This window comes from Aquarana catesbeiana, linkage group LG02 (assembly GCF_042186555.1).
Source record: "Aquarana catesbeiana isolate 2022-GZ linkage group LG02, ASM4218655v1, whole genome shotgun sequence".
NCBI classification, from domain to species: Eukaryota; Metazoa; Chordata; class Amphibia; order Anura; family Ranidae; genus Aquarana; species Aquarana catesbeiana.
In genome coordinates this window covers 96,840,851-96,868,692 of record NC_133325.1, presented here as the reverse complement: position 1 = coordinate 96,868,692, position 27,842 = coordinate 96,840,851, and the positions used below count along the sequence as shown (strand labels likewise).

Here is a 27,842-nt window from a genome sequence, read left to right as displayed (position 1 = left end):
CATTAGCAGTATATTTTGTAGCATCTATAATAATCACAGTCATAAGGTTTTCTTATCTTTAAAGTATAACTAAAGGCAAAACTGTTTTTTTTTTAACATTTTGAATAGAGTAGAGATAAAGTTGGACATCTGTCAGTTTTTATTGCTGTCTGTGCCCTCATTAAGGAGATTTAACCACTCTAATTATGCTGGTTACTATTGGCATTGAAAGTGAAAGTAAAATAAAACCCCCAAATTTTTAGTTGTCCCCAGAAAAGCAATAAAGGGGAAATGTTCCAATGGGGACACCAGTCGTGGTGACCTGGGAGTCCCCAAGGAATTCCCTTAATTTGCAGGGATTTCCTCTCACTTCCAGGAGGAAGTGAAGGGAAATCTCTGCAATGGGACACAGATGGCAGAAAAAAATCTGACAGGGGTTACTACCATCCCTTGCTCTATCCAAAAAAAAAATTGCCTATAGTTCTAATTTAACTGCCTTTAGTATCATGCAGAACATATTGGGTGGTCTAGTTTGGTGCATCTATAATCTTCTTTAAATAGGGTTGTCATGCATTAACCAAATTGTATACCAAAATTACCTAGTTGAAATTGCTTTGGGGAGAAATTTCCAGAATACAGTAGTTTTCCCTAGGTTAAGATCTGACCGGTTCTACACCTAGCCCTTCCTGTCCATGAGGAGGCAACACCAAAACCACACATAAACATAAGATGGTAATTGAAAGATCAGATCACCAGAGGGCCTGTCATAAATACACATGCATGTATCAGCTGAGCATGCATGTTTATGCAATGAACAGACACACCAGCACTGGTTTACCCAATACTGAGGTGTCACGATATACAGTATCCTAGTAGTATTCAGGTCACAGTATACCTAGTAGTATCCAGGTCACTGTGTATCTAGTACAGGCAGTCCCCGAGTTACAAATACCAGAGTTACGATCGACTCCTACTTACGAATGGCCTCAATGCTGGCTGCTTGTGCTCCACGCTGGTCCTGGATACCTCCGAGCAGCTATCTTGCCACATCCCACACTGCAGTACTACATGTACTGCATGGCCAGAAGTGCCCGGAACATCCCACATCCATGCACAGGTGGAAGTTACACTTACAAGCAGTGTTCCGACTTACACACAAATTCCACTTACGAACAAACCTACAGCCCTTATTGTATTTGTAACTCGGGGACTGCCTGTAGTAGTGAGTCACATTTGGCTGGGTTTATTCTGTAACATTAAAGTTGTTTCACATCTGATGCAAGCCACTTTTTCAGTTCTAATAAGTGTCAGGAACACATGCCAGCATTCGTAGCCACACAGGTAACTCAATTACATATTTTTTTGAATGGCCATGGAATATATCAAGCAGATGTTGACTGTCCAAGAATAAGATGCAAGGTGTGAAGGTTTATGGAAACACTTTGTTCTAATCCTACATAATCCAATAACAAGGAGTAAGATCGGCAACAATCCTTCAATTTACATGGTGTGAATTGTCAAATCTCTGGGGAAGACATGTTAAAACAGCATTATATTACATGTAATGCTATGAAACAGACCCATTTCACCATTGATGCTTTGAAACAGAAAGCTAATAAAATTAAACTTTGGCATCAAAACTACCTGCTAAGATCCTAGAAAGCATTACTGACGCAAAAAATTTAGCTAGCCCAACATACTAAAGGCATGCAAATACAGACATCTCATACCTTAGCTAATGACATCACAAGGCACTGCAGAAAGAGGCCACAGTGCAATGGCTGCATTTCCAGGACACATACCAGTAAAGGCTACTGATTTGTCTCAAAAATCAAAGGCTCTTTTATCACTATATTCCAAAATGATAACCAATAGATTTTTTTTTAGTTGATCTTGATGTGCTTGTGCCCCCTTACTGTCCAATCAGAGGTTTGGTGAGATCTTAGACAAGGGTGTATTGTATATCTGTAGTGTAGTCTGCAGGGAGGTTCAGGACCTGCAGAGGTTCCTACAAGACTGGGTGAACAAAATTACAAATCATTTGGAAAGTAAAATAGTCAACATGTATGTATTTCAGCTGGGTATTTAGCCATTTTTGCTGAGGTACTGCTTAAGGTTTTAAGTAAGAAAATGTGGAGTTAATAAATAATAACTTAATAAAGACAATATGATTAAATTATTGTTTCAGGTGGAACAGCATGTGTCCTAGTTGGGCAGCCATTTGACACTGCCAAGGTAAAAATGCAGACATTCCCCAACCTGTATAAAGGGCTTATAGACTGTGGTGTAAAGACTTACAAACAGGTGGGCTTCCGAGGATTCTACAAAGGAACCGGCCCAGCCCTTCTTGCCAATATATCTGAGAACTCTGTTCTCTTCATGAGCTACGGCTTCTGTCAGAGAGTTGTACGGAAAATTTCTGGTTTAGAAAAGAATGCGCCCCTAAGGTAAGTGGCAAAATTAAGTATGCATGCCTTTTATCTTTCCTTTATGGCTGAAGATTTTATTTTTCTCTTTAACATTATTCCACAAATAAGAACATTTGATGAGAAATCATTCTAATTAATGTATAACTAAAGGTAAAACTTTTTTTCCATTTTAGCAAGGGAGTGTTATAAACCCTGCCCATTTATTTTTACATTTTTTTTGCCATCTGTGTCCCAGAGTTTATTGTTGGGAAGATTTCCCCTCACTTCCTGTCTCATAGCCAAAACAGGAAGTGAAAAAAAATCCATAAAAAGTGAGGAAGTCCCTAGTTTTCACCAGAACTAGTATCCTCATTGGAAGATTTCCCTTCTATTCCTGTTCCTGTTCTGGGGACAACCCAAAATGTAAGAATTTATTTTACTTTTGGTGATAACAGTAAACAGAACAAATAGAGAAAGTGAATCTCCCTAACAGGGGTACAGACAGCAAAAAAAAAAAAACGGGCAGGTGTTCTAATCCCTCTCAAGTCTATCTAAAACGAAAAAAAAAAAATATTTTTGCATTTAGTTATATGTTAATTAAGCATGCTAATAGGGGTAGCAGTGACATGAATGAAGCAGACCCATGTGCATGTACTTCATCCCCATGATTAAGCTCCAAGAGGCAGAGCGAAATGCGTTGGGGGCGTGGCCTGGCTGGAGTCCGGGCTGAGGCTGCCATTCATCTCACTTCCGGCACATGGGGTCTGCTTCATGATGTGCAGCTTATGGATCTTTTCCATCTTTTCCTTTGACATTGCTGCAGCTTGGAGGTAGAACAAGCTCCCTGTCACTACCTGCACTCACAGTGGTCTAGTTGGACTTTACCTCTCTACCTGAGCGGCACCTAATTTTGTCTTTTTGGGTCACAGGATGGGTAATCAAGCAAATGATCAGCCAGGGAGTAACTGTAACTTGCAGTTGGCTAAATACGTAAGAATATGTAATGCAAAACAAAGCCAGAATGGCAAAGAGCATGCATACGCTGCAAGATAATACAAAACATGCAAGCTGCATGACTTTTGTCTCTGTGTCTCAGTCAGGGTAATATGGCAGCATAGAATAGTCTCTATAAGACTATAGCAACAGAGCCTAGCTGAGAATTACTACTTCAATAAAACAGCACAGAACACAGCTACTTGTAATTATCAATGGCTGCTCACAAAGAATGTACAGTAATTGAAAATACAGGTATCTACATCCCAAAGAACATATTAGAGTACATAGAAAAGGGACAGGGCAAGTAGGATTTTTTCGGTACTCTCCTGAGTCATTACAACAACTTATTTTTTTTTTAAACAATTAAGTTTTATTACACAAAGTCAAAATTACAGTATAAAAATTCATTCAAAATACGTAGTGGGTTCCTCTCTAGGCAGTCACTACACTTCCATTGGGAGAATGAATTTCATTAATTTCTTGGATGATGGTACAACCCTTGCTTGAATACGCACATTCATTATTACTGCTCTTAGAGGCCACCCACATTTTTCTCTTACCTCCATTGGGAGGTCACTTGAAACTACGGGTACCTCCAAGAATCATGTAAAGGTGTGGATAGTCAAACTTTCAACATGTTTCGCGGTTACCCACTTCTTCAGGAGAGAAAACAAAAAGGGAGGACCATACACTAGGAATAATAACCACCCCACTGGATCCGTAGTGCTCTAGTAGCAATCGTGGAGGTTCTTTCATAGTAGTTGGAGGAGCTGTGTGCTATTATGCACTTGCCTGGCTGCCTTGTCTTGCCTGGCTGCCCATATACCGGTTCTAATAGTGAAGTATCCCCACAGTGTATATTCCCTACATCTTTTGAATGCCAGTAACATTCTGTCAGGACACAAATCATCAATACATTTACATAACAGGTTACATCTGCTTTTGCCTTCTGTTCTAAATGTGATCTGCAGAATCCTTTTACTGAAGAGAAAGGGCTCTTTCACATGGGTGGCCAGCGAGCAGTAAAACAGGTGGCTGAGCAATGGTTTTATCATCCACCAGAACCTAACAGTACAGCTGACAGGCCTGTAAGTATGGCGTGGCCACAACATTTTTAACTTTTGACAGGGTTTGACAGGTAGCATCGCCTGTTGAGATCAAAGGGGCTGCAATGCAAACTGCTAGCAAAACCCTTGTTGAACAATAAAAAAAAAAAAAAAACACAAACAGGAACCAGGTGCCCCCTGTACTCCTGTCAGCCATTGCTATAGGCGCCGGGTGCCTGCTGTACTCCTGTCGGTTGTTGCTATAGGCACTGGGTGCCTCCTGTCAGTTGTTGCTATAGGAGCCGGATGCCTCCTGTACTCCTGTCAGTTGTTGCTATAGGCACTGGGTGCCTCCTGTCAGTTGTTGCTATAGGAGCCGGATGCCTCCTGTACTCCTGTCAGTTGTTGCTATAGGTGCTGGGTGCCTCCTGTACTCCTGTCAGTTGTTGCTATAGGAGCCGGATGCCTCCTGTACTCCTGTCAGTTGTTGCTATAGGTGCTGGGTGCCTCCTGTACTCCTGTCAGTTGTTGCTATAGGTGTCAGATGCCTCCTGTACTTCTGTCAGTTGTTGATTTGGGTGCTGGGTGCCTCCTGTACCCCTGTCAGTTGTTGCTATAGGCATCCAGTGCCTCCTGTACTCCTGTGAGTCACTGCTATAGGCGCTGGGTGCCCCCTGTCAGCCATTGCTATAGGTGCCGGGTGCCTCCTGTACTCCTGTCAGTTGTTGCTATAGGTGTCAGATGCCTCCTGTACTTCTGTCAGTTGTTGATTTGGGTGCTGGGTGCCTCCTGTACCCCTGTCAGTTGTTGCTATAGGCATCCAGTGCCTCCTGTACTCCTGTGAGTCACTGCTATAGGCGCCGGGTGCCCCCTGTCAGCCGTTGCTATAGGTGCCTCCTGTGCTCCTGTCAGTTGTTGCTATAGGTGCCGGGTGCCTCCTGTACTCCTATCAGTTGTTGCTATAGGTGCCGGGTGCCGCCTGCACACCTGTCAGTTGTTGCTATAGGCACCGGGTGCCTCCTGTACTCCTGTCAGTTGTTGCTATAGGTGCCGGGTGCCTCCTGTACTCCTGTCAGTTGTTGCTATAGGTGCCGGGTGCCGCCTGCACACCTGTCAGTTGTTGCTATAGGCATCGGATGCCTCCTGTACGCCTGTCAGTTGTTGCTATAGGCTCCAGGTGCCTCCTGTATTCCTGTCAGTTGTTGCTATAGGCGCCAGGTGCCTCCTGTATTCCTGTCAGCCATTGCTATACCCCCTTCTTAAAGTGATCCACTTCAGATCGCTTTTCAGAGGGCAGCAAGCTTGCAGAGGGTTTTCATTTTTTTTTTTTTTTTTTTTTTTTTACGTACAATAATCTGAGCTAAGGTTGCCAGGACAACAAGCGCCATAATATGCCACAACATTTACTATGTAAGACCTCTTTCACACGGGCCAACCGATCGGGTCCACCTGTCAGTTTTTCAGGCAGACCCGACCGGAACTATCCTTTGCCTTCTATGGAGCGGCGGATGTAAACAGATATGTGTCCGTTAATGCCCTCCAATCCCCCTCCCATCTATTCCACTAAAAAACTCTGGATGGGGATCTGTTCCCCATTTGTCGGATCAGATCGGATTGCAGTCAGGTGTATACAGACTGGTGGTCCATTTACATCCGAGCACCCAAAGAGGGGAGCAGGCTGTTTCTGTGTCCGCTCTGCATAAGCGGAATAGACACGGACCAGCCATCCACCTACTCAGCGGCCTGAGCAGGGATCAGCAGACAAATTGGCCGCTGAGCAAGCGAACTCCTGGCGGAGTCTGCCCCGTGTGAAGGGGACCTAAATTTACCTCCCCAGAGTGGCATCCGCGGCCCCAGGGTTCCTTTGTGAATTCTGACTCTCAAAGTCTGTATGAGCATAAGTATACCCACTCTTCTCCCACAAAGACACTGGGGATAGGTTGGATGGATTGGGGCTTTCCTATTCTTCCAACACATGGAATTCATGTTGTTTTTAGCTGCGGTAATACTCTAATGTTCAGTCACATTATACAGTATTTATTATACGATCTGACAATTATTGGTGCCCTCTAAGCTTGTTGTATACCAAAAATTAGGCTTCGCTACATATAGTATGTCACATCCTCTATAATGGAACTGCTTTTATTTTTCTAACTTTTGTACACTGTATGTGCTCTATGGTATGCTGTGAAATCTTTTCTTTCTGAATGTACAGTCACTTTATGACATTACTAATAAAAAAGAGTTTGGATTAAAAAAAGATATGTCACATCCTCACAGGTGCAGTTCTTAATTGTAATTATCACTACATCAAATGATATGTCTTCACTGACAATATTTAAATGTGTTCTGTGTAGTATTTGTGTGAAATGATGACCCTGTCATTTTGAAGACTATTTCTGTATCTGTATTTTAGTAATCTGCATAATGCAACTGCAGGCTCAATTGCAGCGGCATTTGCCTCTCTGGCCCTTTGTCCCACAGAGCTGGTCAAGTGTCGTCTTCAGGCCATGCATGAAATGAAGCTGTCCGGCAAGATCATAGAGGGGCAGAAGTAAGTCAGAGCTAATAATGTATAGTGACTTCATATGCATGTTCCTTCTTTTCTTTATCTGTATTGGCGGCCATACAATGTAGCGATTTGTAATTGATTTAGCTATGGGCGTAAAAAGCACAAAAAAAGATCGATCATTGATTCACATATTGAACGATACATCACACAGGGTATTGTTCTGTATTTTGCAATCAACTGAAAATATTGGATAAAAAGGCAACCAATTCATTTATAAATGTAACAATCTATTAAAACCAATCAGTTTTCGAATTGATCCAAAGTGATCACTAAAATTCCAGCATGACCAACTGATTTGAGTTAAAATTTATTGAGAGCACACTAAATGTATTAACAGGTCTTAGGCTTTTGATCTTTCATTGGCTGTTTATTTATAATAAATGATCCAATGTATGGTCATTTTGATACATGTGCACTCACTGTAATGCCAGTATCACAAGGAGATACTGTATGTATACCACTCAAGGTAACTGGCTTACCTGAGGCTCCACTGCAAAATTTCAGGGTGCAGCAACCTTTCTTGTTTATTTAAAGAGGAAGTAAACTCCGCAGTTGTGTTTTTTTTTTTTTTTTCTTCCCTGCTTTCCTGCAAAGTAAAGGCATAATGTGCTAGTATGCATGGAATGCTAGCACATTATGTGACACTTACCTGCAAGCGAAGCCCACGTCATCCCCGCTGGAGGCCGCATCCATCTTCGCCCGTCTTCCTTCCGGGTCCGCGGACTCCGGCTCTGTGACTGGCTGGAGCCGCGTGACATCACTCCCACGAATGCGCGCGGGAGCCACCAGTCACGGCACACTGCTCTGAAGAAAAGGCACCAGCGGGCGTTCTTTCAGAGCGCATGCTCCGATGACATAATTGGCGCAATATACAGCAAATATCTCCTAAACAGTACAAGTTTAGGAGATATTTACAGCACCTACATTTTCTCACAAAAGTGAGTACACCCCTCACATTTTTGTAAATATTTTATTATATCTTTTCATGTGACAACACTGAAGAAATGACACTTTGCTACAATGTAAAGTAGTGAGTGTACAGCTTGTATAACAGTGTAAATTTGCTGTCCCTTCAAAATAACTCAACACAAAGCCATTATTGTCTAAACCGCTGGCAACAAAAGTGAGTACACCCCTAAGTGAAAATGTATAAATTGTGCCCAAAGTGTCAATATTTTGTGTGTCCACCATTATTTTCTAGCACTGCCTTAACCCTCTTGGGCATGGAGTTCACCAGAGCTTCACAGGTTGCCACTGGAGTCCTCTTCCACTCCTCCATGATGACATCACAGAGCTGGTGGATATTAGAGACCTTGCACTCCTTCACCTTCCATTTGAAGATGCCCCACAGATGCTCAATAGGGTTTAGGTCTGGAGACATGCTTGGCCAGTCCATCACCTTTCCCCTCAGCTTCTTTAGCAAGGCAGTGGTTGTCTTGGAGGTGTGTTTGGGGTCGTTAACATGTTGGAATACTGCCCTGCGGCCCAGTCTCTGAAGGGAGGCGATCATGCTCTGCTTCAGTATGTCACAGTACATGTGACGTCGGTATTCATGGTTCCCTCAGTGAACTGTAGCTCCCCAGTGCCGGCAACACTCATGCAGTCCCAGACCATGACACTCCCACCACCATGTTTGACTGTAGGCAAGACACACTTGTCTTTGTACTCCTCACCTGGTTGCCGCAACACACGCTTGATACCTTCTGAAGCAAATAAGTTTATCTTGGTGTCATCAGACCACAGGACATGGTTCCAGTAATCCATGTCCTTAGTCTGCTTGTCTTCAGCAAACTGTTTGCAGGCTTTCTTGTGAATCATCTTTAGAAGAGGCTTCCTTCTGGTACAACAGCCATGCAGACCAATTTGATGCAGTGTGCGGCGTATGGTCTGAGCACTGACAGGCTGACCCCCCACCACTTCAACCTCTGCAGCAATGCTGGCAGCACTCATACTCTATTTCCCAAAGGCAACCTCTGGATATGATGCTGAGCACGTTCACTCTTTATGTAGAGCAACAATTCTTTTTTTGCACATCCTCAGAGTTCTTTGCCGTGCGGTGCCATGTTGAACTTCCAGTTACCAGTATGAGAGAGTGAGAGCGATAACACCAAATTTAACACACCTGCTCCCCATTCACACTTGAGACCTTGTAACACTAACGAGTCACATGACACCGGGGAGGCAAAATGGCTAATTGGGCTTAATTTGGACATTTTCAAATAGGGGTGTACTCCTTTTTGTTGTCAGCGGGTTAGACATTAATGGCTGTTTGTTGAGTTATTTTGAGGGGACAGCAAATTTACACTGTTATACAAGCTGTACACTCACTACTTTACATTGTGGTAAAGTGTCATTTCTTCAGTGTTGTCACATGAAAAGATATAATAAAATATTGACAAAAATGTGAGGGGTGTACTCACTTTTGTGAAATATTGTATAGGTAAGCCTTATTATAGGCTTACCTATAGGTACAAACGTTAGAAGGAAGTTTACTTTCTCTTTAAATAGCATTAGGGGGTCACTTCCGACATGTTTCATGTTAATGAGCACTTTCAGTATACGTTCACCTTAAAACTCAATGCAAATCAAAGAAAAGCAGGTGTTCCATTTTACTACCAACTATGCAAGTGGGACCTCCAAGCCACAACAGCAGCAGTGACTCAGACATTTTGGCGGGGGATCGCCTACCTGCTTTTGTAGGAAAATAGACCTGATTAATTTCAAACATGTCATGGATGACCCCTGCTGGTGTCTAAATCAACAAAAAAAAGTTGCTGCTGCCTGGAATGCAGTGAATTATTTTATTTTTCAACCTAATGCCAGTATGTAACATTTTAGCTCAGCTGAACAGGTGGTTTTGGCATAATGTGAAACACTCTTGGGATATTGCAAAGGCCTAAAGTGTGTCCAAAGCCAAAATGTGCAGTGCAGTACAGTTAGAAAAAATGCAAAATGTTCTACTTTTGTTATCTGGAACACATCTGGAATGTGGCAAAATGCATCGAAATGCATAAAAAAATGCACCGGAATGTCGTGAATTGAGATGAAGGGGAAAAGTGCACTGGAACACAAAAAAATATCACAATTCATCAAAAACGTGCATGCAGAAATTGTGGCATGAACTAGCCTTGAATAAAAATTCATGTAGCACACCCTTGTGGGAACCACTGGTAAATGCAGTCCCATTGCCCCACTTACAGCACACATAGCCAGGCACACAGCATTTTCTTCATTCTTCCACTGGCTCCGAAAACAATCTATGGGTTCTTTTTAGGATTTTTATTGGGAACGATGAACTGGAATAGGGAGCGGGCGCATAGGATACCCTGAAACAGTAAAACTGAATAACTTGAGGACTCCTCAATTTTTGGCTGCACTGCACAGAACTTTTGAATGTACTTCACAAACTGCTGAATGTCCCACAGGATCTTTTATGCTGCTGGCGACCTATGCTCTTTCCAGAATTAAAAGCTACACACAGTCAATTTTCCTCCAGAACTGGGGTCATCTACTCCAGCCCTTTTCAACCAGGGTGCCTTCTGGGATCTTCAGGGGTGCCTTGGCAAAAGGCAAAAAAAAAAACTGCCTCAAATTGCCCAAAATTGTCAGCAAGCTGGCAGGTGGATTTAGCCTGCATTTTTTTTGTTACTCAAAGCCATAGATTTTAATTTGTGCAGCATTACAACCCTTGCTCCATAGGTTACGGGGGAGCCAATCTAAATTTACCTAGCAGCCTGCTCTACACTAGAAGGGTGCCACATCCATGAAACATTTTTGGTATTGTTTTTTTGTTATTTTTAGTAGAAAATATAATAAAAAAAAAATATATATATATAAAATACTGTAGATGGTATTTATGCTTACTGTTAAATAAAATGATGGTCTGTGAATAACTGATATTTGCCTCTCTTTAGCACAGTGTGGTCGGTGGTGAAAAATATAATGCATACAGATGGGCCGCTGGGTCTCTATCATGGTCTGACTAGCACTCTGCTCAGAGAGGTCCCAGGATACTTCTTCTTCTTTGGGGGATATGAATTGGGTCGCTCATTTTTTACAAAAAGTGGGAAAACAAAAGATGAATTAGGTATGATATGAGTTTGCACAAACAAACAGCAACCACCCTAAGCTATAACTGGCCTTTACAGCTAGGAGCACATGGAATGGCGACACATGTCAAAAAACAACAAACAAAAATTCCTAGCTAACTTACCAGCCAGCCTGCAACAAACCGAATTGTCCTGTCCCCGGCTCGCTTTGCCGGAGAAGGATGTTTTGCAATGCAATCTGCATTGCAAAACATTCAGTGGAGTACAGGGGAGACATGTATATCTCCATAAAGAGAACCTGTCACCTAAAAATCATCACATCACATTCCACCAACAACAAATTGTAGAACACTCAGGCAAGGTGGTACAACCAGTTCAGACCGAATCGGCCATCCAAGGCTGCCACACCCTGTTGAACTTTTTAGGACAATCCCGAACAATATATGTCAACTGGAAGAACAGTGGAAGAACAGTATTGATGGAATTTTCTCCCTCTCCAGAATTATCTTGCTCTTGGCATAGTACAATAGATAAGAGATTAATAGTTTTGTGTATCTGGGTCTTTGTTCATCATCTGAGATACCCAACACCAAAGTAGGGGAGATGGGGAGGGTCAGCTGCAGACAAAAGTTAATTACCTCAAACACCTCCATCCAGAACTGAGCCACCCTTGGACAGCTCCAAAACAAGGTCATGCAGGTCCACTCTCCATGCCTCCCACAGTCTATCCATCCTCAGGGAGTCTATACCAGGTTAAGGGTTGAAAGAGGACAACGACTTCTGAGCAAGAAGTTTGTCAATAGGGTCCATTGCTAGGGTTAGGGAATCAGGGAATTGGGCCCAAGCAGCATGTCACAACTGAAGGTAACGGAAATACATCTAGCAAGGTAGTCTAAATTTCTGTCGGAGGTCAGGGAAGGGAATCAGAAAACCTGTGGTTTATATAGTTACATAGTAGGTGAGGTTGAAAAAAGACACAAGTCCATCAAGTCCAACCTATGTGTGTGATTATATGTCAGTATTACATTGTATATCCCTGTATGTTGCAGTCGTTCAGGTGCTTATCTAATAGTTTCTTGAACTATCGTTGCCCCCCCGCTGAGACCACCGCCTGTGGAAGGGAATTCCACATCCTTGCTGCTCTTACAGTAAAGAACCCTCTACGTAGTTTAAGGTTAAATCTCTTTTCTTCTAATTTTAATGAGTGGCCACGAGTCTTGTTAAACTCCCTTCCGCGAAAAAGTTTTACCCCTATTGTGGGGTCACCAGTACGGTATTTGTAAATTGAAATCATATCCCCTCTCAAGCGTCTCTTCTCCAGAGAGAATAAGTTCAGTGCTCGCAACCTTTCCACATAACTAATATCCTCCAGACCCTTTATTAGCTTTGTTGCCCTTCTTTGTACTCGCTCCATTTCCAATACATCCTTCCTGAGGACTGGTGCACAGAACTGGACAGCATACTCTAGGTGCGGCTGGACCAGAGTCTTTTAGAGCGGGAGAATTATCGTTTTATTTCTGGAATTAATCCCCTTTTTAATGCATGCCAATATTCTGTTTGCTTTGTTAGCAGCAGCTTGGCATTGCATACCATTGCTGAGCCTATCATCTACTAGGACTCCAAGGTCCTTTTCCATCCTAGATTCCCCCAGTGGTTCTCCCCCCAGTGTATAGATTGCATTCATATTTTTGCCACCAAATGCATTATTTTACATTTTTCTACATTGAACCTCATTTGCCATGTAGTTGCCCACCCCATTAATTTGTTCAGATCTTTTTGCAAGGTTTCCACATCTTGCAGAGAAGTTATTGCCCTGCTTATCTTAGTATCGTCCACAAATGTGGAAATTGAACTGTTTACCCCATCCTCCAGGTCGTTTTTGAACAAATAAACAGGATTGGTCCCAGCACAGAACCCTGGGGTACCCCACTACTCGCAAGTGGCGAGCTCGCAACCTGACATCACTTCTGCTGCCTATCTGTTCCAACGCCTAGCCTCACGATCACGTGACTTCATCAGGGAATGATCCCTGATGAAGTCACATGATTGTGAGGCTACACGTCAGAACAGATAGGCAGCAGAAGTGATGTCAGGTTGCGAGCTCGCCACTTGCGAGTAGTGGGGTACCCCAGGGACCGGAAGTGACGTCAGGTTGCGAGCTTGCCGCTTGTGGTGCTGTGCTTTGTTTTTTTATTTTTTAAAGTGAGTACATTCGGCTCTTTTTTAATAAAACGTACCTAGTTTCAATATACTTCACGATCTGGATTTCCATCTTTTCTTTCTCCTATACACCATATTGGACCTGGAGCTATTCCCTCCTTTTCCCATACCTACTGCTAAGCTATACAGAGAAAAACTCCTAGTGGCCTGTGGCAGGAACCCGGACTACCTTGGTGATCTTTACATTTTCTCACACCATTACCTTACGGCGGTAAGGTAAGGGACCACCTTGCACAGAGGTGTAATTGCACTGAAGAATTGAATCACCAAGTCACCAATAATATTTTTCTTTGGATCTGCACAAAGTGTTATTTGGAGTAGCACGTCACTGCTCCAGCTCACCTTTATATGGACTTGCTTTATACTAGTAGCACTTTATTACCTATCTGAAGAAATACCTATGTGGACTTTTCCATCATTGTAACATTAGTTTACACAAAGTTTTTTCACTATTGTCACTTTTACCACTTGCACTTTATATTTATATATTTTATATATTTTGCTTTTAATGTGGACTGTTAAACAGGGTCAATTCAGTTTGTTCAGTTTGGTTTGTTGCAGGCTGGCTGGTAAGTGAGCTGGGAACTTTTGTTTGTTGTTTTTTGACATATGATTTACTGTTGTTAAGTTATCTTGTTCACATCCCGCACACTGCAAGTGCAGCAATAACTTCCTTACTAATTAAACTGATGTCTACAATTCACTAGATATTAAAGAGACACTAAACTTGAGTTTAAAAAGATAAAAAAATGATTCCAGTATTATTATTATTATTATGATTATATGTTATACAGACTTGATATAGCGCTAAAAGTTTGCGCAGCACTTGACAAAATATATAGAAAGCATGTATTCCTAACTCAAAAAAAACCTTCTAAAGCACTCAGCCACCTCAAAATCTTCAAATTTCTTTCTTTTTTTTGTTGTGATCTGACTTCCTGTTAGAGCAGTGGTTCTCAACTCCTGTCCTCAGGGCCCACTAACAGGCCAGATTTTAAGTAAGCAAACCTGGCCTGTTAGTGGGTCTTGAGGACAGGAGTTAAAAACCACTGTGTTAGAGGATGGCTACGTTTATTCTCTATGGCATATCTCATGGTCCTAAGTATTCAGACCCTTTGCTCAGTATTTAGTAGAAGCACCCTTTTGATCTAATACAGCCATGAGTCTTTTTGGGAAAGATGCAACAGGTTTTTCACACCTGGATTTGGGGATCCTCTGCCATTCCTCCTTGCAGATCCTCTCCAGTTCTGTCAGGTTGGATGGTAAACATTGGTGGACAGCCATTTTTAGGTCTCTCCAGAGATGCTCAATTGGGTTTAAGTCAGGGCTCCGGCTGGGCCATTCAAGAACAGTCACGGAGTTGTTGTGAAGCCACTCCTTTGTTATTTTAGCTGTGTGCTTAGGGTCATTGTCTTGTTGGAAAGTAAACTTTTGGCCCAATCTGAGGTCCTGAGCAATCTGGAGAAGGTTTTCGTCCAGGATATCCCTGTACTTGGCCGCATTAATCTTTCCCTCAATTGCAACCAGTCATCCTGTCCCTGCAGCTGAAACCCCCACAGCATGATCCTGCCACCGCCATGCTTCACTGTTGGGACTGTATTGGACAGTTGATGAGCAGTGCCTGGTTTTCTCCACACATACTGCTTAGAATTAAGGCCAAAAAGTTCTATCTTGGTCTCATCAGACCAGAAAATCCTATTTCTCACCATCTTGGAGTCCTTCAGGTGTTTTTTAGCAAACTCCATGCGGGATTTCATGTGTCTTGCACTGAGGAGAGGCTTCCGTCGGGCCACTCTGCCATAAAGCCCCGACTGGTGGAAGGCTGCAGTGATGGTTGACTTTTTACAACTTTCTCCCATCTCCCGACTGCATCTCTGGAGCTCAGCCACAGTGATCTTTGGGTTCTTCTTTACCTCACTCACCAAGGCTCTTCTCCCCCGATAGCTCAGTTTGGCCGGACGGCCAGCTCTAGGAAGGGTTCTGGTCATCCCAAACGTCTTCCATTTAAGCATTATGGAGGCCACTTTGCTCTTAGGAACCTTAAGTGCAGCAGAATTTTTTTTGTAACCTTGGCCAGATCTGTGGCTTGCCACAATTCTGTCTCTGAGCTCTTCAGGCAGTTCCTTTGACCTCATGATTCTCATTTGCTCTGACATGCACTGTGAACTGTAAGGTCTTATATAGACAGGTGTGTGGCTTTCCTAATCAAGTCCAATCAGTATAATCAAACACAGCTGGACTCAAATGAAGGTGTAGAACCATCTCAAGGATGATCAGAAGAAATGGACAGCAGCTGAGTTAAATATATGAGTGTCACAGCAAAGGGTCTGAATACTTAGGACCATGTGATATTTCAGTTTTTCTTTTTTAATAAATCTGCAAAAATGTCAACAATTCTGTGTTTTTCTGTCAATATGGGGTGCTGTGTGTACATTAATGAGGAAAAAAATGAACTTAAATGATTTTAGCAAATGGCTGCAATATAGCAAAGAGTGAAAAATTAAGGGGGTCTGAATACTTTCCGTCCCCACTGTACATTGTAAAAATACAGTGAGAGTGCAATCAACCTAGCTACATCAAAGAATAAATGTGTACATAAAAATAAAGTGTATCATAAATGAGTAAACCATTGTTTACAAAAATCCAAGTATTGTTAGAAATGATTGTTACAAAACCCAAATGTAAAAAAAAAAAAAAAAAAATGTGTTCATAAAGTGTTAAAGTATTTCCATCAAAGTGACATTAAATCATCAACCAATAAACAACTCATTGCCTCCCCAGATTCCGAAAAGGCATTAGACTCTGTTGAATGGGAATTCCTTTGGGAGGTAATTTGTAGATTTGGCTTTGGTCCCAAATTTCTTACCTGGCTGGCCATAATTTATCAAGCACCAAAGGCCCATATTCGCACTAACAGCAGCCTATCTGAACTCTTCCTGTTGCAGAGGGGTACTCGGCAGGGTTGTCCGCTGTCCCCATCAGTATTTGCCCTAGCCTTAGAACCCCTGGCCATTTTGATTTGGGATTCCCGCTACGCCGAAGAGAAGAGGGTGGGCTCCTTGGAGGAAAAGATTTCGCTTTATGCGGACGATACTCTTCTTTATCTACATGATTCTGTTTCCTCCTTGTGGGCTGCCCTTAGGACCTTCAACAAGTTTGGTCACTTTTCCAAGATTCTCATCAACTGGTCGAAGTCTATTCTCTCCCCCCTGGACCCCCAGGCTTGGTTGGCTGCAGTGGATACTCCATTGAGATGGGTGGACTAGTTTAGCTATTTAGGTATCCAGGTGGGGCCAGAGCTCTCCAGTTTTTACACTCTCAATTTGTACCCATTATTGATTCAGTTGAGGGACAGCTGTACCTTGTGGGCTACATTGCCTCTGAATCTAATGGGGCAAATTAAAATGCTATTCCTGCCAAAATTCCTTTATTTTTTTTCTGCAACTGCCCTATGTGGATACCTCTTACCCTCTCATCCCTGGTTGGCTAGGACTACGCTTTGTCTTCCAGTGTGTTGTGAGGGGCTAGCATTGCCTGATTACAGAACTTATTACTGGGCAGCTATTTTAGTTACTGTCCGTTGGTGAATCTTTCAGTCTTGGGCCAATGCGGTGGTCTGCCTTAAGGCTGCCTTGCTGGGTTCTCTTCAGGAGCTTGGCAACTTAGTCTATAGGGGGGCCTGGGCATATTCCAGCCTCCCGCGCCCCACTAGAACAATGTTAAGAGTTTGGGAGATGGCAAGGAGAAGATTTAAGCGGCCTGTTTGCTAGCCTTCATTTTGTTCCTTATGGGGTAGCCCCAATCTCGCACATTCCATCTACTACCTGACACCCCTTTTGTGGGCCCAGTTTGGGGTGAAAATCTTATACACCACGAGTTCTCTGATTCCCTTCCCTGACCTCCGACAGGAATTTGGACTACCTCGCTGGATGTATTTCTGTTACCTTCAGTTGTGACATGCTGCTTGGGCCCAATTCCCTGATTCCCTAACCCTAGCAATGGACCCCATTGATGAACTCCTTGCTCAGAAGTCGTTGTCCTCTTTCAACCCTTTACCTGGATTTACTGAGTATAGACTCCCTGAGGATGGATAGACTGTGGGAGGCATGGAGAGGGGACCTACATGACCTTGTTTTGGAGCTGTTCAAGGGTGGCTCAGTTCTGGATGGAGGTGTTTGAGGTAATTAACTTCCATCTGCAGCTGACCCTCCCCATCTCCTCTACTTTGGTGTTGGGTATCTCGGATGATGTGCAAAGACCCAGATACACAAAACTATTAATCTCTTATCTATTGTACTATGCCACAAGGGAGATAATTCTGAAGAGGGAATAAATGCCATCAATACTGTTCTTCCACTGTACAAGTGGACATATATTGTTCATAATTGTCCAAAAAAGTTTGACAGGTTGTGGAGGCCGTGGACGGCTGATTCAGCCTGAACTGGTTGTATCACCTTGTCTGGCTTCTTCTACAATTTGTTTTTGGTGGAAGGCCTTCATTAGCCCTTGTATAGGATGGAGTAACTTTTGTCTCATCTTCTCGTGTACTTTGTACTTCTACCTTTGTCATTTTATGTACTTTTCCATACTGTTGTATGTATATGACCTTGTTCCATGCCAATGTTTTAATAAAAGAACAGTTTGATTTGTAAACCAAAAAAACAAAAGTGAGAAGTGCACCCTAGCTTCCACAGCCCAGATCTACAGCTGCTAAACGTGCACTGCTCCTTCCAAACAAATGGAAATGAGGGGGAAAAGGTGAGGTTCGGGAGCTATGGGAGAATGTTACAAGATGGCCGAAAAACACAGTAAGAAACTATTTAATTAAAATAGAATATAGGGCCATTAAGTAATGGATGTGTATGGATTATTTTTGTAGAATAAGGATATTATTTATTATCACTTTAAAGTCTAACCTTGAGAATTAGTAAAAAAGCTACCCTTGCAGTCTGACTTCCTGTACTGCAAGGGTTAAATGCTCATTGGGTTTAGAGTAGGGGTAGGCAACCTTTGAAAGCTTGAGATCTACATGAACAACATGAAAAAGATCACCCTTAAAAAAAAAAAAAATTTAATTAATTAGCAAGGCCTTACTAAATAGAATACTAAGGAAAACAAAAAAGTGAACAGTATAAGTAGGGCAGTGGACGTTGTGTGGACAGTGGCAATATTGCAGTGGACAGTGGCAATAAAGCAGTAGATGGTATCAGTAGGGCAGTGGACAGTGTCAGCCAGTAGAGCAGTGCATGGTGTCAGTAGGGTAGAGGCTGGTGCCAGTTGGGCAGTGGATGGTGTGAGTAGTGTTTTTTGTTTTTTTTTAATATTTTTAACAATTTTATTCTTTTTTATAATTTTTTTTAACAGCCCTGCTGCTATGCTTTGGTGAAATATCAGGGGTCTAAACAGACTCCTGATGTCTCACGTTTGAGACACAGAAAGGAGACTGTGTCCTCAGTATCCATCTCTACAGCCTCAGCTGCACAGAATGAATGAACAGAAAGAGCTCAGCACAGTCTTCCTGTTCATTCACAAACTTAAGTATAGTAAACAGAGTTTACTATGCTTCAGTTATGAATGAACACAGTAAGTAATTGGTACCGATCACTCACTGTGTTCATTCAGAAAAGGAAGGGGACAGTAAATTACATATTTACAGACCCCTTCCCTGCTCTCCATCCTGAATAGATCACCCACAGCAGCTGGTGGGAGAGGAGGGCAAGCTGGCAGTGCTACAAGGGGCGGGGGACAACGGAGGGCCCTGCAGCAGAAGGTTGGGGAACCAGGACATTTAGGGCAGTGGGGGCGGCATTTACTGGAACTGATCCCCTGTATTTTTTCCCTGCAGCAGCTGAATGCTGGTGGAAAGCAGAGGTGGAGAAGCCAACTTTCAGCTGCTGCAGGGGGAAAATACAGGGAATCGGTTCCAGGAAATGCCGCCCCTCCTGTCCAGGTTCCAGGGGTCAGTAGGAAGGGACCCGATCTATTTGTCACCTGCCCCTGATCGATGGGTAGATCAGGATCTACCGGTTGCTGAACCCCGGCTTAGAGGATGAGGAAAAGGGTGTAATATTTTCTCTAAAGCCTCTTCTATAAGGCGCTCTAGACCACGGTTGCGCAATGACATCTGCAGGTACAGTGCAGGGCCAAAAGACCTAAGGACAAGGCAGGTGGGGGCAATGGAGGTCTAATGGATCCCTAATATCTCCATAAAGAGAACCTGTCACCTGCCAATGTTATCACATAGGGGACCTGTTAGCTCCCTTGTGATAGCAATACAATTTACTAAAGAAAACAATAAAATAAAGTGTTGAAAAAAGGATAATAAAATAAATAAAAATAATTTTAAAGATTTCAAAAGCACCCCCTGTCAACCCGTACACACCCCAGTGCAAACATGCAATGTAGGGTATGCATGTTTATGTGAACATAAATTACACCACACATGTGAGGTATTGTCACAACCTTTGGAATGAAAGCAATAATTATAGGGAAATAATTTGTGGTTAAAATAACCTGTAAAGGCTTTTAAAGTGTCGCTGATGTAGAATTTTGGGTATCAGCTTTTCACAATTTCACAGGTGCGTACAATTTTAGGGCATGACCTGTTTGGTATCTATTTTTTCGCTACGACACCACAGCTATTGGTTGACAAGAAGCAGAAGTAATGAGTAGGTAGACTTTGAACAGTTAATGCACCTCCAGGTTTATTTTAGTTTTAGCTTGAATACAAAACTGTTAAAATACTGAAAAAATAGGAATTTTATTCCAAATGCCCTATATACATTACACAATATAATAAAACATTTTTGTGAGCATGCATGAATATGATTTGATAACATTATGATCAGACACATCTTTTACCTTTCCCCAGGAATTCTTCCTTTGATGATTAGTGGAGGATTCGGTGGGATCTCATTGTGGTTGGTTGTATTCCCAGTGGACTGTGTTAAATCACGGATCCAAGTTCTCTCTATGACGGGGAAACAAGCAGGATTCATGAAGACATTTGCAAGCATTTTAAGAAATGAAGGTATATTTTCTCATCAAGATCCAAGTGACCAGATGTGTGTTTGTGTGCAGCAGATATATAGCCTGTACAGCCTTGACATCACTGCCCAGGGGCAAAGTGAAAAACTTTGATTTTAGCACAGCTAATTAAGGATTAGGTTGGGGCCAGAAAATCCTTCTTTTTTTTTTTTTAATGCAAGCAGTGTAAGTACCTAAATTTGCCATGGTATCCGTTGTTGCAGTGCTCATATGGTAACAATAGACATGACAGAATGACATTTCGATAGCAAAGTGACATTAGCTAGGAAGCCACATTCTGACCTGTCGATATTCTCTGGTGTAATATGTGATAGCGAATCTCCCAAACAGGGTCACAGGCAACAATAAAAACATCACAACATTTTTAATCTTGTCCCATTTATCCAAAACTAGAAAAAAGTTTTGGGTGGAGTTACTCCCATCTTTGGCAAATTCTTTGTATTATATTTAATCTACAATCTTTTTTTTTTTTTTTTGTTTTGTTACAGATTTATACATTTCTGTGTTCTGAAGAAATTGTATATACTGTATCTTTGAATGTGAGGGTCTGCCTTCATTATAATCACAAGCAAAGTCAGTGGTTTAATGAGAAAATCTGCAGTGTCTGCATCATAAGCAAAGCTGAAACTCTTGTTGCAAGGCAGGAGTGTTAAAGTTAAAGTGGTTGTAAAGCCTCAAGGTTTTTCACTTAATGCATTCTATGCATTAAGGTGATAAACCTTCTGTGCTGCAGCTCCCCCCCCCCCCCCTCAGGTATTGTCTTACCTGAGCCCGAACCGATCCAGTGATGGGCATGAGCGCAGCGGCTCCAGCTGCTCTCTCTCCTCATTGGCCAGATTGATAGCAGCAGGAGCTATTGTGGAGTGGGACTGAGTCCTGCTGTCTGTGTCAATGTACGCAGCAGCAGGACTCGGGAGCGAGCCCGCACAGGTGCTCCCATGGAAAGTGGGGCACCCAATGAAGAGGAGGGGCATGGAGCGCCGGCGGAGGACCCCAGAAGAAGAGGATCGGGGCTGCTCTGTGCAAAACCATTGCACAGAGAAGGTAAGTATAGGCATGTTTGTTATTTTTACAAAAAAAAGAAGGTTTACAAACACTTTAAGCGTGTAGCCTGGGAAATGTCTGGAGGGATGCAATGCAAGTATAGCAGCCGCGGTACCCAGCACTGACAAGCCAGGCCCACTTAAGTCTGGAGGAATGCCGTCTTTACAATAGCAGCAGGAACTGATAGCAAGCTAGGCACAGGCTGGAAGGATGCCGGGGCTGCCCTGTTTGCAATAGTACTGGCAACAGTAAATGCCAAGTAAATGCCGAATGGCTGTATCTAGGGGGTGTTGGGGAGGCTGTGCCCCCCCCCCCCCCCCAGATTTCAGTTGCTGTCCTGCACATAGCATTCGGAGCTGTAGGAGGGGTTCAGCAGGCCCATCCCACTTCATGCTGCCTAGAATAAACCACAGGAGGGGGCGGAGACAAGACTAGTCACCTGCACAAGTAGAGAGCGTAGCAGTGACTGGTCTTTATTACAGGAAGCTCCTGTACTGAGGCAAAATATTTTGCTGGATTACTGCACATATCTGGAAAAAAATACACAAAGCACACCAAGATTCAAGTAAGAATACACATGCCTCTTGTATTTAGACAAAATTTGCTTTCCCCGGAGCTCAGCTTCAATTATGTGTCTATCATTACTGAACTGTCTTTCTGTTCTCCAGGTATCCTTGCTCTCTATTCCGGACTGAAGCCCACCTTAATCCGAGCTTTCCCGGCCAATGGAGCTCTTTTTGTAGCATACGAATACAGCAGAAAAATGATGATGCAGCGGTTTGAAGATTAAGTGCTACAGAAGCGGTTTTAGATTTTCGACATGACTGACGTGAAAAATTTTGCAGGAGATTTCTCAGTGTTAATGTTCTAAGTGCCATGCACTGCACTGCAAGGATGGAGAAACGTTCATAACTTGACATGAAATGTTCATACATAGGATGATTTATATTACTGGAAACTATTTTAAATAATTACAAGAATATGAGAGTATTTTGTAATAAATCTTTCCTTTACATACATTGGGTATTGTCTGGCAGACTGGTATGCACTCATTAAATTTGATGTGAATACAATATATTATACAAACCCACCAAAAAACCATTTTGAATGCATTCCCCCCTCCAAAAAAAATTCTGTCTGGAATCCATCTCCGTCACCTACTATTGGTAAGGAAAAAGGTAATTGATATGAAAAAAAAATAGATATAGATCTTTATATTATGAAAATAATTATTTATATATATATATATATATATATATATATATATATATATATATATATATATATATATATATAATACTCACACACCCACACATACGCTATATTACCAAAAGTATTAGGATGAATGCCTTTACACACACATGAACTTTAATGGCATCCCAGTCTTATGCCCCGTACACACGGTCGGACTTTGTTCGGACATTCCGACAACAAAATCCTAGGATTTTTTCCGATGGATGTTGGCTCAGACTTGTCTTGCATACACACGGTCACACAAAGTTGTCGGAAAATCCGATCATTTTAAACGCGGTGACGTAAAAAACGTACGTCGGGACTATAAAGGGGGCAGTGGCCAATAGCTTTCATCTCTTTATTTATTCTGAGCATGCGTGGTACTTTGTCCGTTGGATTTGTGTACACACGATCGGAATGTCCGATAACGGATTTTGTTGTCGGAAAATTTTATAGCCTGCTGTTAAATTTTGTATGTCGGAAAATCCAATGGAAAATGTCCGATGGAGCCCACACACGGTCGGAATTTCCGACAACACGCTCCGATCGGACATTTTCCATCGGAAAATCCGACCGCGTGTACGGGGCATTAGTCTGTACTGTTCAATAATAAGTTGGCCCACCATTTGCAGCTATAATAGCTTCAACTCTTCTGGGAAGGTTGTCCACAAGATTTAGGAGTGTGTCTATGGAAATGTTTGATCATTCTTTCAGAAGCGCATTTGTGAGGTCAGGCACTGATGAGTACGAGAAGGCCTGGCTCGCAGACTCTGCTCAAATTCATCCCAAAGGTGTTCTGTCGGGTTGAGGTCAGGACTCTGTGCAGGCCAGTCAAGTTCCTCCACCCCAAACTCGCTCATCCATGTCTTTATGGACTTTGCTTTGTGCACTGGTGGGCAGTCATGTTGGAACAGGAAGGGGCCATCCCCAAACTGTTCCCACAAAGTTGGGAGCATGAAATTGTCCAAAATGTCTTGGTATGCTGATGCCTTAAGAGTTCCCTTCACTGGAACTAAGGGGCCAAGCCCAACCCCTGAAAAACAACCCCACATTATAAACCCCCCTCCACCAAATAATTTGGACCAGAGCACAAAGACCCCTTAAAGTCCCAACTTTCGCTGGCTGAATGGGGTTAAACACCAATGAATTGTTTAGAAGCTCAATAGTTCATACTTGGCTCAGACTGTTGGCAAAGGACAAGTGAGCTATAAATGAAGTACCCTAATCTTCTCCATTATTTCCCCCAAGGCCTGATTGATTATTGGAGACTAAATAAGAGCCACCAAGATAACACATAACCTTCAGTAAATCATTACACTCTAATTATGAAGGTTATCAAGATCAGAATCACTTTCTCACTCTCCACCCTTTGCTTGGGGAATAAAGCTGACATTGCATAATTTATAAGTACTGCAAGTTTTTTATTCAGTGTTTACATCAAGAGATTGAAATGGTTGGACTGTTAACTTAGCTAACAAAGTGATAGAGATAAACATGTGAGGTCTGAGAAATTGCTGAATTAGAACATTGTGCCATCCATAAGCTAATTCCAAAGTCCTGTTTGGTGACATGGTGAAAAGTTCAGAATGTGCTGTTCTCATTCTTTCTCGTCCTCATAACACTTATTTTGCTCTGTTTAAACAGATTAGAATTTCGGAAGTAATTTTGACCTATATAATCGGTAGATTTATGTTCTGCAGTAAAAACAGGATAGGAAATAAACAAGCCATGGGTCCCTGTAACAGGTTACTAAAAATAGGGAGATTCTTGAACCGGTTGCCACCCACGTAACCAGTATCTGTGGGGGCAAAAGCGGGCTTTAACGTCCACGTGCCGCATATAGGCATCACTGGGTGGCTAATGTTTCGGTGCTGGGAGCACGCTCACTGTGCGCTCCCAGCACAGAGACTGAGCTGTCACAGACCGCTCTCAATCCCTACTATTGTTATTCAGAAGAACTGGCTCCCGATCATGTGACCACTGTGACAGCCAATCTCAGTGGTCACATGTTCACTGATCCTTCCCACCCCCCTGGGCATACAGACTCTAATAAAGGGATGGGAAGGGGTTAATACCGTGCTGCAACAGTTTACAATGATCCCAGCTGCCCATTAATTTATTTTGTTTGCTGTCCCTGCATTTTCTGCTGCAAAAACAAGCATCACACAGCAACCAAATGTGAACAGGCCCCAAGCCTAGGTTCACACTTTTCTTTCTGTGTTGCTCATGCATTTATTATTAAATTTTTTCTATGCTTCATTTTGTGTTGGCCAATGACAAAATAATATCTTCTGTCTGTCCAGGGAGGAATCCTATTTTTATTGTACAAAAAGCATCAAAATTGCCTCCAAAACACATGTACATGCATTTTTGATGCACTTCCATTGGATTCAAGGGTCTCCAAACTTTCGAAACAAAGGGCTAGTTTACTGCCCTTCAAGCTTTAGAGGGCCCGTACTGTGGCCAATAGGAGTAGAAAATGCCCTGGCATCAGTGGGAGTAAAGAATGCCATAGGCTTGCTGGTTAGTGGGAGTAAAAAACGGAATCATTGGTGTCAGTGGGTGGAATAGTGGCCCATAATTGGTATCAGTGGGTGGAATAGTGGCCCATAATTGGTATCAATGGGAGGAATAGTGCCCCATAATTGGTTTCAGTGGGAGCAATAGTGCCCAATAATTGGTGTCAGTGGGAGAATTAGTTCCCCAATTTTGGTGTCAGTGATGGGAATAGTGCTCCATCATTGGTGTCAGTGGGAAGAATAGTGCCTTGTATCAGTGGAAGGAATAGAGTCTCAAAGGCCGGATAAAGGGAAGCAAAAGGCCCCATTCGGTCAGCGGACTGGAGTTTGGAGTCCCTGGAATGAATGTGTCCCAGGGTGTGAATATACTGTATATGCTGGGGTATCTTCCTGACTCTAGGAATTGAAGAAGTGGTTTGGTAAGCTATGAAACGTCTTCAAAATTACAGAACAACTGCAGATGGATGGAATTAACTACTACTAGAAATTCCATTAAAGGCTATGGGGACACAACTGCATTAAAGTGACACTAAACTCTGCTTTAAAAAAGGAAAAAATTGGGAGCTCACAGGTGACTACATGGCAGAAAAACAATAAGAAATTATTTCAGGAAAAATAGATTACAGGGCTGTTAAGTAGGGGATGTGATTGTTTTTTTTTTTTTTTTTTGTTTTTAGAGAATAAGGATCTTGTTTGGTGTCACTTTAAGTTATACCAATGAAGGACGTGTATCATTTAAAAAATGGACAAGTGAAAATTGCATAGATGTGAACAGGTGAAAAATCACACAGATGAGAAGGGGACTTAGTTTATATCACTAATGAATATGTTTGTGTGATTTGTTTTGTATGCCAAATTATTTGTACTCCTCTACAGCCCCCTTGTAGCTCCCTAACTCTGCTACAGAGCTTACCTAACTCTGCTACAGACACTGGTAGGGTTTGATGCAGGACGGAATGGATTTGGTGCTCTTGGAGTCTGACAAGGTAAGCTGGCCATTTAGGAGTGTTATGTACTGGGGGAGCGCAGCCACTTGTTGAGCCAATCCTGCCTGGCCCTTGTTTGGCTTCCAAAACTATCAGCATGAAGCCCCAAGGGATGCCCGTGCTCCTCACTTATGGGATGCCTGCAGGGCGACCCAGTCAGGCCTAACCTAGCCTAAGGGTTTCTATGTAGACTCCTCTAGTACCTGTTACAAGCTTAGCCAGCAATGGACTCTGTATTAACCATGTGGGCACAACCCCTTTTCAGGTGACATTCCCATATAGGTTAGAGCGGCTATCCTCAACTAGGGTTTCTTCAGAGGTCGCCGGGTGTTCCTTGACCTGTGACTGGTTGACCTCAGGACAATTATTTTTTCCTGATCATGAAAAGATTTTTCAGTGACCGATTATTAAAGAAATATAGATTTACATTTTTAATGATTCAACTGAGTTTTGCCTTTTTGTAGCTACTGTAGCTAACATCTAAGCCAGCCATTCTCAACCGGGAGTCTGTGGAACCCTAGGCTTCCTCCAGAGGTTGCCAGGGGTTCCTCGAGCTTTGACTGACTGATCGCCCATCTGATGGTGCCTACATAATTCTGGGTCTAACGCCACTTGGCAGAGCCAGCGGCATGACATTAATAATCTGTTTAGCTGTCTCTAAGGAGGGCATTTTTCCCATTGAACCACAAACCTTTCGTTGACCCAGATTAATTCATTTTAGCTGGGGTTCCCTGAGACCTAAATGTTTTTTTAAGGGTTGCTCTAGGGTTAAAAGGTAGAGAAAGGGAAGGAAGCAGTTGAAGCTAAAAGTCTCTTTTGTGGGTTTACTAAATTGGTTCAATGTAACAACTCAATTGCCCAAGGGGAAGCTATAATGATTCTGGGTTCCAGCCAATATGGCGTTTCTAGGCCTCCAGATAGAAGAATACAGAATGCAGTTCCCATATAATGGCAGATTCACCCTGCTCCTGCCATGTTATATATACAGTATTTTCATTATCCCTTACCTAGGGTACCTCACCACTGGGGCAAGCATGGCACTTCACCCAAGCAGGCTCCGAAAGCCAAGGTTCATAGTTTAGTGATGGGACATCTAGTGGCCAAGATGGGGAACTACACCAGGTATCTTAAGGTTAGTGATTTGTCAGGGGTCAGGTACTTGCAATTGTTTTCTTTTTTTTTTTTCTTTATTAGCGCAAAAAGCACAGCACCAACAAAAAAAAAAAAATCTACCTGTCTCGAAACCTAGCATACCTTATATGTAAATCTATACTCCTTCCTGATATTAAATAGAAACTGTCCAAATAGTTTTAAACTTAGACAAAGTAAATAAAAAAATGCCTCTTAATAAAGGCTGTAGTCATATTGCTTGTTACAGAAATAAAGGAGTCAGCACACTTTTTTGCCACTATAAACAAGCTGCTAACAGTCTTCAGCACTTCTTGAAGCTTATTGAAAGCCTGCTAAAGCCTGCTAGCAGCGTGTTTAAAGTGCCAATCAGCACTCCCATTAGGATCTGTGTTCAACATTTACAAACTGGAGTTGAATGGTACAATAAAAGCTTCATCAAAGCTTGCTGTTCACACTTCTCTTATACAAGCAGAAGCCTATGTGAAACAGGCCACAGGGATTATAACCCTCCCTAATTCTATCCAGAATGAAAAAAGAAATAGGCTGCCTTCCAGCAATAAAATATATTAGAGCTTTACTGCCAATAATCAGGCTCTGATAAGAGGAACAGAC

At 42.5% G+C, this 27,842-nt stretch overlaps 2 protein-coding genes across 6 annotated transcripts in view; both read left to right on the top strand.

Moving 5' to 3' along the window:
* The window catches only part of LOC141127088 (mitochondrial ornithine transporter 1-like), a 67,338-nt gene extending 44,958 nt beyond the window's left edge, over positions 1-22,380 (top strand). For all 5 annotated transcript variants that reach the window (XM_073613266.1, XM_073613269.1, XM_073613267.1 and 2 more), the window contains 5 exons: positions 2,168-2,426; positions 6,846-6,983; positions 10,916-11,088; positions 20,142-20,300; positions 22,030-22,380. In XM_073613266.1, the coding sequence (XP_073469367.1) occupies positions 2,168-2,426; positions 6,846-6,983; positions 10,916-11,088; positions 20,142-20,300; positions 22,030-22,151 (851 nt within the window). In that variant the 3' untranslated portion in view covers positions 22,152-22,380. The remainder of the gene's footprint in view (positions 1-2,167; positions 2,427-6,845; positions 6,984-10,915; positions 11,089-20,141; positions 20,301-22,029) is intronic.
* A 3,645-nt stretch (positions 22,381-26,025) lies between these two features.
* LOC141127084 (mitochondrial ornithine transporter 1-like) overlaps positions 26,026-27,842 on the top strand; it is a 56,029-nt gene continuing 54,212 nt past the window's right edge. The window contains exon 1 of the mRNA XM_073613263.1: positions 26,026-26,099. The gene's annotated coding sequence lies outside the window, so the exon portion shown is untranslated. The remainder of the gene's footprint in view (positions 26,100-27,842) is intronic.